At 45.9% G+C, this 13,983-nt stretch overlaps 1 protein-coding gene across 2 annotated transcripts in view; it reads right to left on the minus strand.

The window, feature by feature from the left end:
* The window catches only part of LOC126526328 (monocarboxylate transporter 12-like), a 59,283-nt gene that overhangs the window by 7,357 nt on the left and 37,943 nt on the right, over positions 1-13,983 (minus strand). For both annotated transcript variants that reach the window (XM_055068145.2, XM_050174229.3), the window contains exons 3-4: positions 10,533-10,760; positions 5,893-6,175 (exon numbers count right to left, since the gene is read on the minus strand). In XM_055068145.2, coding sequence (XP_054924120.1) covers positions 5,893-6,175; positions 10,533-10,760 — 511 coding nt within the window. The remainder of the gene's footprint in view (positions 1-5,892; positions 6,176-10,532; positions 10,761-13,983) is intronic.

The following is a 13,983-nucleotide window of genomic DNA, read 5'->3' on the forward strand; positions in this document are numbered from 1 at the left end:
AAGAGACTTTCAAGGGCGGCTTGATTTCTCAAACTGCATTCTTGCGAACAGTGACGAAATACCGGATTTTGCTGACAAAGTGCTCTGAACAGATGAGGCAACATTCGCCAGAAATTCTCAAGTGAACATCCATAATGCGCATTACTGGAGCGATACGAACCTGCCATTGGGTGGCGCAGACCAGACACCAGTACCAATGGTCATTCAGTGTGTGGTGCAGTATCTTTGACAGAAGAATAACTGGCCCCATATTTTTTGACCACATGCTCACTGCTCAGTGGTACATGAACGAGATCTTGGAAGGCCCAGACGAAGATTTTCACTGTGATCTTCCTCTTGCGTTTTTTAAGCGAACTTCGTATCAGCCCGATGGAGCACCAGCTCACAGCAGCCTTGCCAGAGCCTGGCTTGACGAAGCCTTCAAACGCTAGTGAGTCGGGCGGGACGGACCAGTGGCATGGCCTGCAAGGTCACCGGACTTGACACCTCTCGACTTCTTCTTGTGGGGACAACATGTGAAAGACCGAGTGTACCGCAAACCTACAAGTACACCAGAAGCGCTAAAGGCAGAGATTGCCGAGGCCTGCAGGGAGATACCGTCTTGCGTCATCAAAAAATCTGCAAAGGACGTGCCGAAAAGGTGCCAATACTGCATTATGGCAGAGGGCGACTTGTTTGAACACATTGTTTAGACAGACATCACAGCGAATAAATCTCTACAACCGTTATCCATGAAAAGAGCCATCTGTGTGATACTTTTGTACGACGTGGAAAAGGCACGTAAGTAATATGAAATGACAAGTTCTCTGCCGACAAGGAATGCACAGGAAGCTAAAAAGCAACCTTCCGTATCAGTTTACTATTCTTCCTCTTGTGACAACCAGTGTAATTCACACGGCGTTATCAAGCTTCTTATAATGCGTGTTTGCTTGTTGGGGTCTTGCTTCCAAATTTGAGCTCATGAGCCTGTCATTTTTCCTGCACATGCACTCTGCTAGCGTGAGAATGCAATTATAGCCGCAGAAATGGGAGCCGCGCTGTATTTCAACGGTCACCCGAAACCCATTGGCATTTATCTCGGAACCAAGCTCAATGCGAAGCTCTGTCGTGGGCAGCATGAAAGGCACGAAGCGAGCGATGTTTTTCACAAAGCATGGTCGAGAGCGCTGTAATCGTAGCGCATTCGGGCGCACAGAGCGCACTGTCACATGGTATTTTTTAAACTCCGTGGGCTTTTTGTTTTTTCTGAATAAAAAAGGCCATGCTAAGTCTGTCTTGTTGGAAGTGCCTGGGTTGGGCAGTGCCTTGGTTGGGTGGAAGTGCCTGGGAGGTAATCTGCAGCGGGTGCAAAGCCTAATACAGTATTTACTCGATTCTAATGCGCCCTCGATTGCAACGCGCACTGTTTTCCATGACCCAAAAAAAAAAAGAAGAAGAGCAGCACAATACCGTGCACCTTGTGCTTTCATATAGAAATACTATTTTCTCTCATTTGGAAAAAGCAGACTTATTCCCAATACACTAAAGCTGCGATGAATAAAAACACCAATGGAAGCGGCACACCTTGCCGCCAAGATTTTCACTGCGCTGGTACGAGTTGCTTGGGGCAATAGATATCACTTGTCGCTATCAGACAGCTCCTTATCGCTATCAACAGACCAAAGCATTTCATCCTCGGTGCCGTCCATGACATTCGAAATCCCGCACTTCTTAAAGGCCTTCTACTATGTACCTTTTACCCATCCAGCAAAGTCCTGCAATGAGGCAGGCTTCATTTTATTGGCGGGTGTGAATTTATGGCAGCCACTGAGAAGTCATTAGGTGTAGAGCACTTTAATTCTATCTTTCACTGGCTTGTTCAAACAAACGTCGAGCGGCTGGAGCTGCGATGTCATGCCGCCGGGTATCACGACAAGGTCGGTGTTGCATGCAGCCAGCTTGTCCTTGATGCACCGGTCAAGGTGGCACCTGAATGCGTCGAGCAGAAGCATCCCAAGCAGATCCAAACTGCCGCCGGGTCTCTTTCGCCAAACGTTGTCAATCCAGTCAGCAACCAAGTCCGTGGTCATCCAACCTTTTTCATTTGTCTGCACAATCACGCCACTCGGAAACACAATTCCTTTCGGGAGCATCTTCCATCTGAAGATGGAAGACGCTTTTTTTTTTTTTCTCGCAATTATGGGGGCAGCTTGTGCCCATCCGCAGTGCAACAAAGCATTGCGGTGACTAGTTTTTTTGTGGCCGGAAGACAAAACGTGCACTTGCTTCATCCCCTTTTTTTGAACAGTTACGGTGGCAGGCATGTCAAAGTAGAGTGGCATCTGAGTGGCATTTCCAATCCGTCCGAAGTGGTAACCGTTTCTATGATGCAGCTTTATAACGTACTACTGAAAACTGTGCAATTTCTCTTCATATTCTTTGGGAATCTTTGGCATATCCTTGTCCGCCTTCCAAGAGAAAGGCCTTTTCTTTTCATAAAATTTGATAGCCAGCACCTACTCGCTTTGAAGTCACTTCGCATTAGCCCTTTCTGTAGGGGCTAACTGCATTGCTCGTACTTTGAGCAGATCAGTCGTCACAAGCCGATGTGCCACTCGCTGCTGTTGCACGTATTCTGCAAGCAGCTGTTCTATTTCGACTAAGCGGTCCTGCTTCGGTCCACTGAAACCCTTCCTTGTTGCTTTGCTGGTGAAAATATTCTCCTTCTCATTGCGCCAGTCCCACATGCAAGTTTTGGTAACTCCGAACGCCCGTGATGCAGTCCGATTTCCGTTCGTCTCCGCGCACACGCTAACTTTCCTTTTAAGGGGGACACATTGCTATATAAATAATCTTCTTTATTTTCCCATCCATACTAATCAAACTCGTTCGTCTTATTGATATTTTTGCACTGATTTCAAGCATGTACTTCGTTTTGGTGTAGCTCAATTATTGCTTAAGGTAAATAACATTCATTTATCCTTGTTTGCGGCCCCAATTAAAGATAAATGGCACAATAAAAATTATTTGTAAGGCATGGTTAGCATAAAGAGTAAGGACTGAAGTATAGCAAACACTTTTTTGATGTGACCATTAATAGATACTTTACAGCCCTTTAAATGTAAGCCCACAAAATGTGGCAACCATGTGGCACAAAATGTAGCAAAATAATTAATTTCTGAAATGAAAGGTAAGAAATCTGCTTGCTATCTTTCATAGAGTACACATTAGACTTCATTCTGCAAAAAGAATTTCAGTTCCAACTGTTCTGGGTGTTGAGATATCGAGGCCTCAATATTGCACGAAGCCAAAAATTTGAGTTTTGAGAAAAATGCAAAAAACAAACAGCACAAAATTTAATGAAAATTAACACATGTTTTGCACATACAGTGGAACCCCGTTCATACGTTTTTCACCGGACCGAGGAAAAAAAACGTAACAGCTGGGAAAACGCAACAGTGAGGAAAGCTCCGAAAATGAACGAAAAAAGTGTAGCTTCAACTATAGACTAATTATTTCCACAGAGTGCACTTAGAACTTAAAAAAAGTCTAGGAATGGTAGCTAGCCGTTTCTTTCGCTCGCTAGAAATCACCCCACGTTTCTCAATAGCCTGAAAGGCCGCATTGCTGTCAGCGTCGCTGTGAGGTGCGACGTACCTGCGGAGGAGGTCCACAGCCGCGACGGCTTCTCCAAAGCTAGGATTTGGCAACTCCCTGGCATCATGCGGCTCGTGCTCCTCGTCGTCACCACGCCACGGCAATGGCAACGGACGAAGGAATATCCGCGGGAAATTTTGCCCTCTTTGGCGTAATCATGCTAACAATTGTTTAGTATTGCTGCGGAGCGCCCGTGTCCGAGCAGCCCGCTTGCGCGCAGCGCGGCGTGGTTTCGCGAGAAATGTAAACAAGAGAGGAGAGCTGGCCCGATAGGCGGAGCAACGCCAACTTCTGGCTTCCCTTTAGCTATAGCTTCACAAAGAGTGACGTCAGGGCCTCTCCTGAGTTTCCTTCTTCCGTGAGTTGACCCGTCCAACAATGCAGGGACCGTAATAACAGTGATGATAGTGAGAGCATTTTTCACGAATGGCCACCTAGTGGCGGCCTCTCGAACTGGCCTGCGGCTTCTTGCAGCCAGTTCTATAGCCAAGCCCGGCCAAGCCCGGTCAAAATTCGTCAAAAGTCAATATGGCGGTTGAAGCGCGTTGCCTACTTTAGCCCAGGCGGGTTCGGGTTGCGACGCATCATGAGGGAACGTTTTCACCGCTACTACGTAACAGCGGGGTTCCTTATACATTGGATCCTATGGAAGCTATGCCGGGACCGGATGAAAACAACGTACCAGCCGGGAAAACGCAGCAGTGAGGAACGTAACAGCGGGGTTCTACTGTATTTACACACGTACATTCCTAATAACCACCAGGAATGTAGTCTAATTGCCTGCTGCTGTTTAAATGCCGTCTCTTCAGTGCCCCTTGAACACTATCGGCCAAGGAATGACTCCGAGCCCATTCTTTTTCTCTGCGTTGGTCCTTCTCAGCCATCTGTTCGTTGCTCATTGGGCTGAGATTCAGGCTAAGCTCGTTCAGGATTGCTGCCGATGTCCTCCTGTTGCCTGCGATGAATCGCATCACTGCCTCTGCCACAGCAGCTTCTACAGTGAATAGTGATGCACGGCATTGCTTTGGTGCAAGTAACCAGATTATGGTATGTAAACTCTCACTGTTCCAAGTTTTACCTCTCTGGTAGTAATCAAGAAGCTTCCTTCCCGAGAGGCGCTCATAAATTGGAAGCAATGCGTTGCACACATGAGGTAGCAAGTTATACCGGTGTTTGGGAGTAGGCTCGCCTCGTGCTGCTGCCGCATTCTGCCGGCACCAAGAACCTGCGCCTGTTGGGCACAGACTGTGATTAGCATCTTTATCATTAGAAGTAATGTGGTGACATGTCACCATCACAGCCTTGTGAGTTGCCTCTACATTTCCTTTGTGCGATGTCAGCGCCCAACCATAATAAGAGCTCAACTTTGTTGTGAGGTCACCCGTGAGCCCTCCTCTGCCACCGAGGTTCTCTGTCCCCTCGTGTTTCGTGATCAAGTTGCGCAGGGCTGTGCCCATAAGCATTTGCACATGGTAAACACAATCTTCTTTTACAATTTTTATATAGCCGTAGGCATTAGCCTCTTGCAAAGCAAGAAAAGTGTGGCTGTCGCCATCAGATAACACTGTCGTGTAGCGAAGGCCATCTTGAGGGACCTCTCGAAGGACTTCTTGAGGGACCTCTCGAAAAGTAGAAGGCCAGCTTGCACCTCCATTTCTCCAGCCTTCTTGCCTGTGTTCTTTTGGCATGAATGGCTAGCCCTCCAAGCAGTGTGCATTGGGACATCCTTCTTTGGTCGCCACACGCAGCCAGCACAAAAATTGAATCTCTACGGGGTTTCAAGGGGAACCCTCCTTACTTTGTTATATCCGTTCTTGTGTTACATCCCATTTCATTATAACGAGATTCGAGAGTATCTCCTTGCTCACTGCATTTTTCAGCAAGAGGTCTGCCCTTCAGCTGTCCAAGGACTGAAACAAACTCAACAAATAAAGGGCACCATCTACTGCATGGTAGTGCAAGACAGCTACAGAGTTCTTTTGTTAGCTCCATTCAGTTTACTGGTGGTGCCAAATGCACAAGGAAAACTCACGATGACGAATGGCTTCAAGAAATCTGCGCCTGCAGTGGTATAGACTACAGTGCAAGACTGAAGCACACTCAAATTTATAACCTACGGCAAACTGTCTGTGTAAGCATCAGAGATTATTAGAGTGCCGCTGTCATCACGAAAGTGCTCACACACGTGAGCTGATGCGACCCACCACGGCACACCACGCATTCGTGGCACCACATGGCCAGAAGCTACACACGCACCTGCAATGGGGGGTCCCATGAGGCCGGCCACTCCCTGGATGAGCAAGAGGAGGCCATAGGCGCCTGTGAAGTTGTCCAGCGAGATGAGGTTCACCAGGATGACCGGCACCAGCGTGTAGTTGGCAGAGATGGCAAAGCCGTACACCGAGCTCAGCAGGGACAGGGCCATGTAGCTGCTCACCATGGGCAGCACCGCAATGGCCGCTCCGCTGACGGCCGTCAGCAGGCTGTAGAGCAGTGTGGGCTCCAGCCACGACTTGTCGCCCAGGTAGCCCACTATCACCTGCACAGGGGTGGTGGCAACAAAGTTTAGGTGACTACGATGCCCGACCGAAGTGGCAGGTGGTTCATCCCAGTGAGTGAGCAGCGCTACTCATGTCACCAGCAGTGCTTCTGCGATTGCCGTTGTTGACAGGTAGTGGAACAGGCAGTGCACCAACTAATAAACACTCAGTTGGAAGCCTGTTCTCGTCTTCGTCCCATTTACGTCTTTGTTGGCCTTTGTGTTATTCTCTTACTAAAATTTGAGGGCTCGAGAATGAGCTGGTTGACATGCCCAATGTTCCGTAAACAGAATGTGATGTATTGCAGACTTTTTCAGTGAGAGCTCCCTGTGCATTGCAACTGATCCCTTCAGTCACAAATTATGAGGGACTGTCAATAAATACATCAAAGCAGCGTAATTTTATTTGATGGGTGCTGCAGACTTTACTAAAAAAATTCTAGGCGATAGGATTAGAAACATCACAAAGGCTTCTGGACACTGACCAAGTCAAAAGTTCACAGACGTTTTGGAACCTATACAGGGGTTCCTTGTCCACAATGCTGGAACATGAATTGACTTCAGACTTGTTCAGTGCCGAGAAGCCTTTGTCTTTTACCTAATATGATACCTGACCAGACAAGTTTTCGTTGAGCCCTTGACATGGTGACAGGCTGATACTCTGTGCAGTTTCCTGCAAGTCCTTGCCTTCCTACAATACTTAGGGTATGTGTACACCTGTTTTGCCATTACTGTGACAGAGGCCACCACCATTGCATTCCCACATATCTTACACGTGTCTGGCATCCATGCAGATGAGTGCACACTTAATGCAGCGTAGTAGGAAGTGAAACAAGGTGAAGTCAGACAAGGGGAGGAAAGATCGCAGCTGCAAGTGCGACTCTTCACCTGGCCCCTCCTTCACTTTGTCTCGTGTCCTATTACACCGCAATTATATCTGTGCTATTGGCACGCACTCTTGCCTGTCCGGGTCCAACTTGACCCTTCGAGATTCATATTTTCTTGTGTTACAGATTTTAGGTTCTTTAGAGTGACTTATTTTGAGAAAAAAAACAAGGAAGTAATTTTTTACATAACAATAAAGCAAGAAAAAAATTATCCGTGCACTTTTACACATGGTTCATGGTTGAATCCATGGATAAATTGCCACAATTTTTCGCAAATGTCATAATATTCACACAGCTTATTTATTGTCTTAAATAGGTTTGACGCAACAAGGACTTGTATTTTGAAACATTCCATTCATTCCAGCATTCCAGCCATTCCAGCAAAGGCAACTGTGCAGCAGTCTCCGGTCCACACCCAAAGCAATGTAGAAGAGCCAGAAGAGTAAAAGTGGAGTGGCTCATCAGAGAATACAGCCGCAGGGACACGTGGCCACAGCGAAAGCGAGGCATGCCACATAAGCGCCCACAAGCAAGCTCAGTTATGTGCATTCGTCACGGAAATGAAATAAGTGAGAAACTTGCAGTAATCAAATGTTAGATCTCTAGACTAATTCCGTCAGTCCTTACATGCCTCACAAAGAGAAAAAAAGGAAGAGAAAAGAAAAAAGACGGACGCGCAGCAGTATTGCCAATTTGCGTGCGCCTGCCTCATAAAAAGTGATCGCAAGCCTGTGCGAGAGCCATGTGGGCAAGCATCACATGTTAGCGCCTCAGCCGACAGAAAACGAGATAGAAGTAAGTTTTCCAAATGCCCTTAACTGGACACAACATGTGCTAGAATGACCATTATAGAGTGCACCAGCTGCAGGACTGCCTACTTTTCATTTACTCAACACGAAACAAGCAAGCAATGGTCCCAACGAGGTGTTTAACTACATCCACAGTGAAATCCCACCCCTATTTGAAATTTCAGTACAGACAAGCCAAAGGTTTAGGCAGAGGAGTCATGTACGAGGGACACTCCTATTTACACAACATTTGGTGCAGAGGCAAGAGTCAGGTGAACATGTGGCAGAAAGCGACACTGCTTGGACCAAAAACAAGGGCAGGAAACCAAAGACAATTCAACAGCAAAATTTTCTCGTGGGCATGAGGCTCGAAGCCACAGAACCAAGCATATATCAAAGGCAACCAGAAGAAACCAGCAAGGACCGGACCACCAGAGACATATCCTTAAAAACTTATGCTGCAGCAGCAAAAATTAACAGGCAGAAAAGTAAGAATAAGCGCGACACCTAAGATTTGCATCACATCTAAATATCCTTCTCACGAATTCAACTGGAAGCCACCGCAGCAGCACAACAGCACAAAGATATGCAAAGTGGCCTCCAGCCACAACACCTTGGTTGCCTGCCATCCCTGGCAAAATGTAGGCAGTGATGGAAATATGATCAAAGCTGTGTCACACAAGCAGCATGGAAAAATCGTCATAACGAATGCTCAACGTCAATGTTGAATACGTACAACTTACCGAAAACGAAAGGTACAATGGGGAGACCGCAATACGCATTGCACAGTGCAAAAAAAAAAAGGGGGGGGGAACCATAAAAAAGAAACAAACTTAAAAAAACTCCTACCCTCATGCTGAGCTCCACTTTCCAGCATGCATCACATTGGTACACATGCAAGTCAAAGATAACCAGAAGTGCAAAAGTTTACACTTCGCATTTAAGGTTAGCATACAGTCTGTTCAAACACTTGGTGTAGAGTGCTGTCATAATAAATAACCACACTGATTATCGGGAGGATATCTTTTCCATATAGTAGTCGTTATGAGTAGATATCCCAAAAAGGCAGTGTAAGTAGGTTATCTGTAGGTTAGTCCTTTCATAAACAGAGTGCGGCTGTGCTCGGAAAACAGGGGCAAAGAAGAACAGCTGTGAAGCTTGCTTTTTGGAGCAGTCAGCAACAACACATGACCTACCAAGCAATCTGTAAGACAGTCTGCACAACTAGCGAAATTAACAGAAAGCCTTTACCTTCAAGTGCCAATACAGTCACAGACTGATTTTTCGGACTCCAAAAATTCGGACATGCTCGATTATTCGGTCTGCTTCGCGACACCACCATTCTCCCCATAGACCATAATGTATAACAACTGCCAAAAGTTTGGACACCTTGCAACCTCTCGTCTGATTTTTCAGACACTCCTTGAGCCAACTCGATCAAGAGCACCATGCACCGACTCTGACTGGTGCATGGTTCGACTTGCTGAACGCCATTTTTGTTTTGAACAGAGCCTCCTTGCTTCCCCACGAAGTGGCGCTACTGCAAATCCCCGCTCATCATCATCGTCTCTTCCTGGTTCGTGGCCACAGCAGTTCTGGTCTCAGCTTAGTAAGTCATGTCAAGACAATCCAGCAGCTGATTTGTTTCTTCATGCACGACGCTGCGAGTAGGCCACGTTTTTCGTTTGTGCGACTGGTGTCGACGTGATGGCATGGTGATGTTTGTGTTGTGAGCTGTGTCGAGGTTGCGGTGATCCAACGTGGCATACGGAAACATCGCGTCAAGTGTCTAATGGCACCGATAGTGCCCGCGCAGACTGCGCCGGGGAATGCCGCAAGCGGGTGCCCTGGAGGCCTAGGATTTGTTGCCTTCCGATGTGCTCCCTACTGACGCCGAAAATGTTCTGCCGAGACCTGCACAGTGGTTGCATTGCGATTCCGAACACCGTCTCATTTGACAGTTTCCAGCTGCTGGCACTGCTGTACTGACATGCGCAGAACTCGACGACGGTGAGATCATCCGTCAGGTTTCTGCTGCACCGCCGGACGATGACTCCGAGTCGGAAGATGACCCACCATGTGCTACGCTGCCGTCGCATGCGGAGCATGTACAAGCAGTGACTCTGCTTTCAGCTGCCTATAGTGACTGTACGACCCTCTCCGAGATTCAGGCTTATCTGATAGCGCGTAAACGGAACAGCATGCAACGGTGCATTTACGATTTCCTTTTCTTTTTTTTTCTTAATCTGCTTTTTCGGACACCTGTTTATTCGGACATTTCCGCAGTCCCCGTGAGGTTCGAATAAACGATCGGCGACTGTATAAGCACATGGGAGCAAAGAAATCAATGCTTCTCAGCACCCAATGCATTAATTTTGATGATGCTTTTTATATGTAAAACAAAAAGATAAAGTCTACCGACTGTAGGCAGTATATATTGTTATTTATACCTACTGTATTAACATTATGCTTGTTTTCAACACTGCACTATGAAGGATGAGAACCATCAGCAGATCAGAAAAGAATTATCTTTCTTTTTTTCACAATGGTGCTCTTAACAAAACTACTCTAATGTTAGCACTGTGGACAGTAACATCTTGATTGCAGAGTACAACACACACACTATTTTAAGAACTGGGTAAATTAAAGAGACCCGACAAGTGATCCGTGCCATCAACCCACCACGCCAAAGGTGTTGAGGATGCCAATGAAGGAGATGAGGTAGGAGGCCCGGTCCTTGTCAACACCCAGCTGGATGGCGCTGTCGGGCAGGTACATGTAGGGGTTGTCAACGCACGCGTTGAGCAGGAAGTTGGAGATACACAGTAGCGTGTAGCGGCCGTTGAGGAACAGCTTAACGTCCATAGAGTCCTGCAGCACCTCCTTCAAGTCGCTCAGCCACTGGCACGTCTGCATAGTGTTTGAGGGGCACAGCGGTTGGCAGCTCGGCGAGAGAACACAACACTAGAGAGGTGCGTTCAGATAAGGACAATAATCGCAAGAGTGTATACCATCTATACCTTGATGTCAACAAAATTTTCAAACAAGATAGCAAAATTATTCCGTAAACCTAAATTACCGCATATGCTCGTGTAATGGTCAAACCCGTGTAAAAGCCGCATCCAGAACTTCATAAAAAAATCAACAAAAAATATATTTATGAATTACCCGTGCATAAGCTGCACCCCTGATTTCTGAGAAGGTTAGCAGTGTTATCTGTTCTGCGGTGCGAGAATTCCGAAGCATTTCATTCTTTAGTTGGCGGTGAAACAAGGCAGCAGCCGCTGGTCTGTGGGGTGTCACCATTTATTCCAACCGGAAGGTGACGTGCTACGGAACAGCCAAGAATAGCCAGAGCCGGTACAAGCAAGTACTGTAGTTCAATAAAGGCTAATACCACCGAAAATATTTATGAAAAAAAAAAGAACTTTTTCTCCATGTAATGGCTGTACCCCCGATTTTCACCCCAAATCTTGGGAATAAAACCTGTGGCCTTTACACGAGTATACACGGAGGAAGCCTAAAAGCAGAGAAGAAGAAACTAGGAATTGGCAAGAATCAGATGTATGCGTTAAGAGACAAAGCCGGCAATATCATTACTAATATGGATGAGATAGTTCAAGTGGCTGAGGAGTTCTATAGAGATTTATACAGTACGAGTGGAACCCACGATGATGATGGAAGAGAGAATAGTCTAGAGGAATTCGAAATCCCACAAGTAACGCCGGAAGAAGTAAGGAAAGCCTTGGGAGCTATGCAAAGGGGAAGGCAGCTGGGGAGGATCAGGTAACAGCAGATTTGTTGAAGGACGGTGGGCAGATTGTTCTAGAAAAACTGGCCACCCTGTATACACAATGCCTCATGACCTCGAGCGTACCGGAATCTTGGAAGAACGCTAACACAATCCTAATTCATAAGAAAGGGGACGCCAAAGACTTGAAAAATTATAGACCGATCAGCTTACTGTCCGTTGCCTACAAAGTATTTACTAAGGTAATTGCAAATAGAATCAGGAACACCTTATACTTCCATCAACCAAAGGACCAGGCAGGATTCCGTAAAGGCTACTCAACAATAGATCATATTCACACTATCAATCAGGTGATAGAGAAATGTGCGGAATATAACCAACCACTATATATAGCTTTCATTGATTATGAGAAAGCGTTTGATTCAGTCGAAACCTCAGCAGTCATGGAGGCACTGCGGAATCAGGGTGTAGACGAGCCGTATGTAAAAATACTGAAAGATATCTATAGCGGCTCCACAGCCACCATAGTCCTCCATAAAGCAAGCAACAAAATCCCTATAAAGAAAGGCGTCAGGCAGGGAGATACGATCTCTCCGATGCTATTCACAGCGTGTTTACAGGAGGTATTCAGAGACCTGGATTGGGAAGAATTGGGGATAAAAGTTAATGGAGAATACCTTAGTAACTTGTGCTTCGCTGATGATATTGCCTTGCTTAGTAACTCAGGGGACCAACTGCAATGCATGCTCACTGACCTGGAGAGGCAGAGCAGAAGGGTGGGACTAAAAATTAATCTGCAAAAAACTGAAGTAATGTTTAACAGTCTCGGAAGGGAACAGCAGTTTACGATAGGTAGCGAGGCACTGGAAGTGGTAAGAGAATACATCTACTTAGGACAGGTAGTGACTGCTGATCCGGATCATGAGAGTGAAATAATCAGAAGAATAAGAATGGGCTGGGGTGCGTTTGGCAGGCATTCTGAGATTATGAACAGCAGGTTGCCATTATCCCTCAAGAGAAAAGTTTATAACAGCTGTCTTACCAGTACTCACGTACGGGGCAGAAACCTGGAAGCTTACGAAAAGCGTTCTACTTAAATTGAGGACGACGCAACGAGCTATGGAAAGAAGAATGATAGGTGTAACATTAAGGGATAAGAAAAGAACAGATTGGGTGAAGGAACAAACGCGCGTTAATGACATCTTAGTTGAAATCAAGAAAAAGAAATGGGCATGGGCAGGACATGTAATGAGGAGGGAAGATAACCGATGGTCATTAAGGGTTACGGACTGGATTCCGAGGGAAGGGAAGCGTAGCAAGGGGCGACAGAAAGTTAGGTGGGCAGATGAGATTAGGAAGTTTGGAGGGTCAACATGGCCACAATTAGTACATGACCGGGGCAGTTGGAGAAGTATGGGAGAGGCCTTTGCCCTGCAGTGGGCGTAACCAGGCTGATGATGATGATGACACGGTAGCTTACTTTGCAGCATAAGCCTCCAGTTTCAGAATGAGAAAATCTTACCTGGAACATAGTGAAAAATGCACCATGAGCTATGACACAATATTTTGACTTTGAAAGAGCCTCAAAAGTAACCGCTTCTAAGCACACCTTACTCATTCAATTACTTATGTGGAAATAATATAAACTCAGTTTATTGCACAAGCCAACTACACAAACAAAGTATGACAGACTTAACTTTTGAAGACTCACAAAAAATGGGCCTTTTCTGGCATTTTTCTTATGTGGGTTGTAGCAATGAATTGCCATGGGAATTCTTTCTGTGCACACTTTGCTACATTCTGAACACACAACAAAATACATTTAGTTTCTCTTATGTACTGTGCCTTTGAATTTTGGCAGCAAACTTTGAACAATCGCAAGTGCATTCTGACCATGGCGCAAGACACCTTACTCCTAGAGAGAGCATGGAAATAAGACCAGAGACGATGACCAATGCATGCAAAGTTCAAATTGTATAGTCACTTATACAGGACTGAAAGAAGTAATGGAGAATGTGAATGCACTTCTTTTTCGATATTTCGGAGGCAAATATTCTCAAAACGCATTCTAGTCATGGGTTTCTAAGTGGATCTGACTGTGACTAAGTGGATCCAGCTTCATTTCTGCAATGTCAAAACGCGCACCAATGTCAATGATCCAGGTTTGAGTTACTGAATTTTAATCATTATATATTAACAAACTGAACAAACCAATTTGCCGTGCATGCAACATTAGACTATTCAAGAAATCCATTTGGAGATGCAGTATAGCATTAGCTGCCACTATTTTTCCCAGCATTTATTCATGGAAAAAGAAATTACATCATACAAAAGACCCAAAGCACAGCAAAATGTGTTCACACGAATGCTGATGATACTAGT

The sequence above is a fragment of the Dermacentor andersoni genome, chromosome 8 (assembly GCF_023375885.2).
Source record: "Dermacentor andersoni chromosome 8, qqDerAnde1_hic_scaffold, whole genome shotgun sequence".
Taxonomy (NCBI): Eukaryota; Metazoa; Arthropoda; class Arachnida; order Ixodida; family Ixodidae; genus Dermacentor; species Dermacentor andersoni.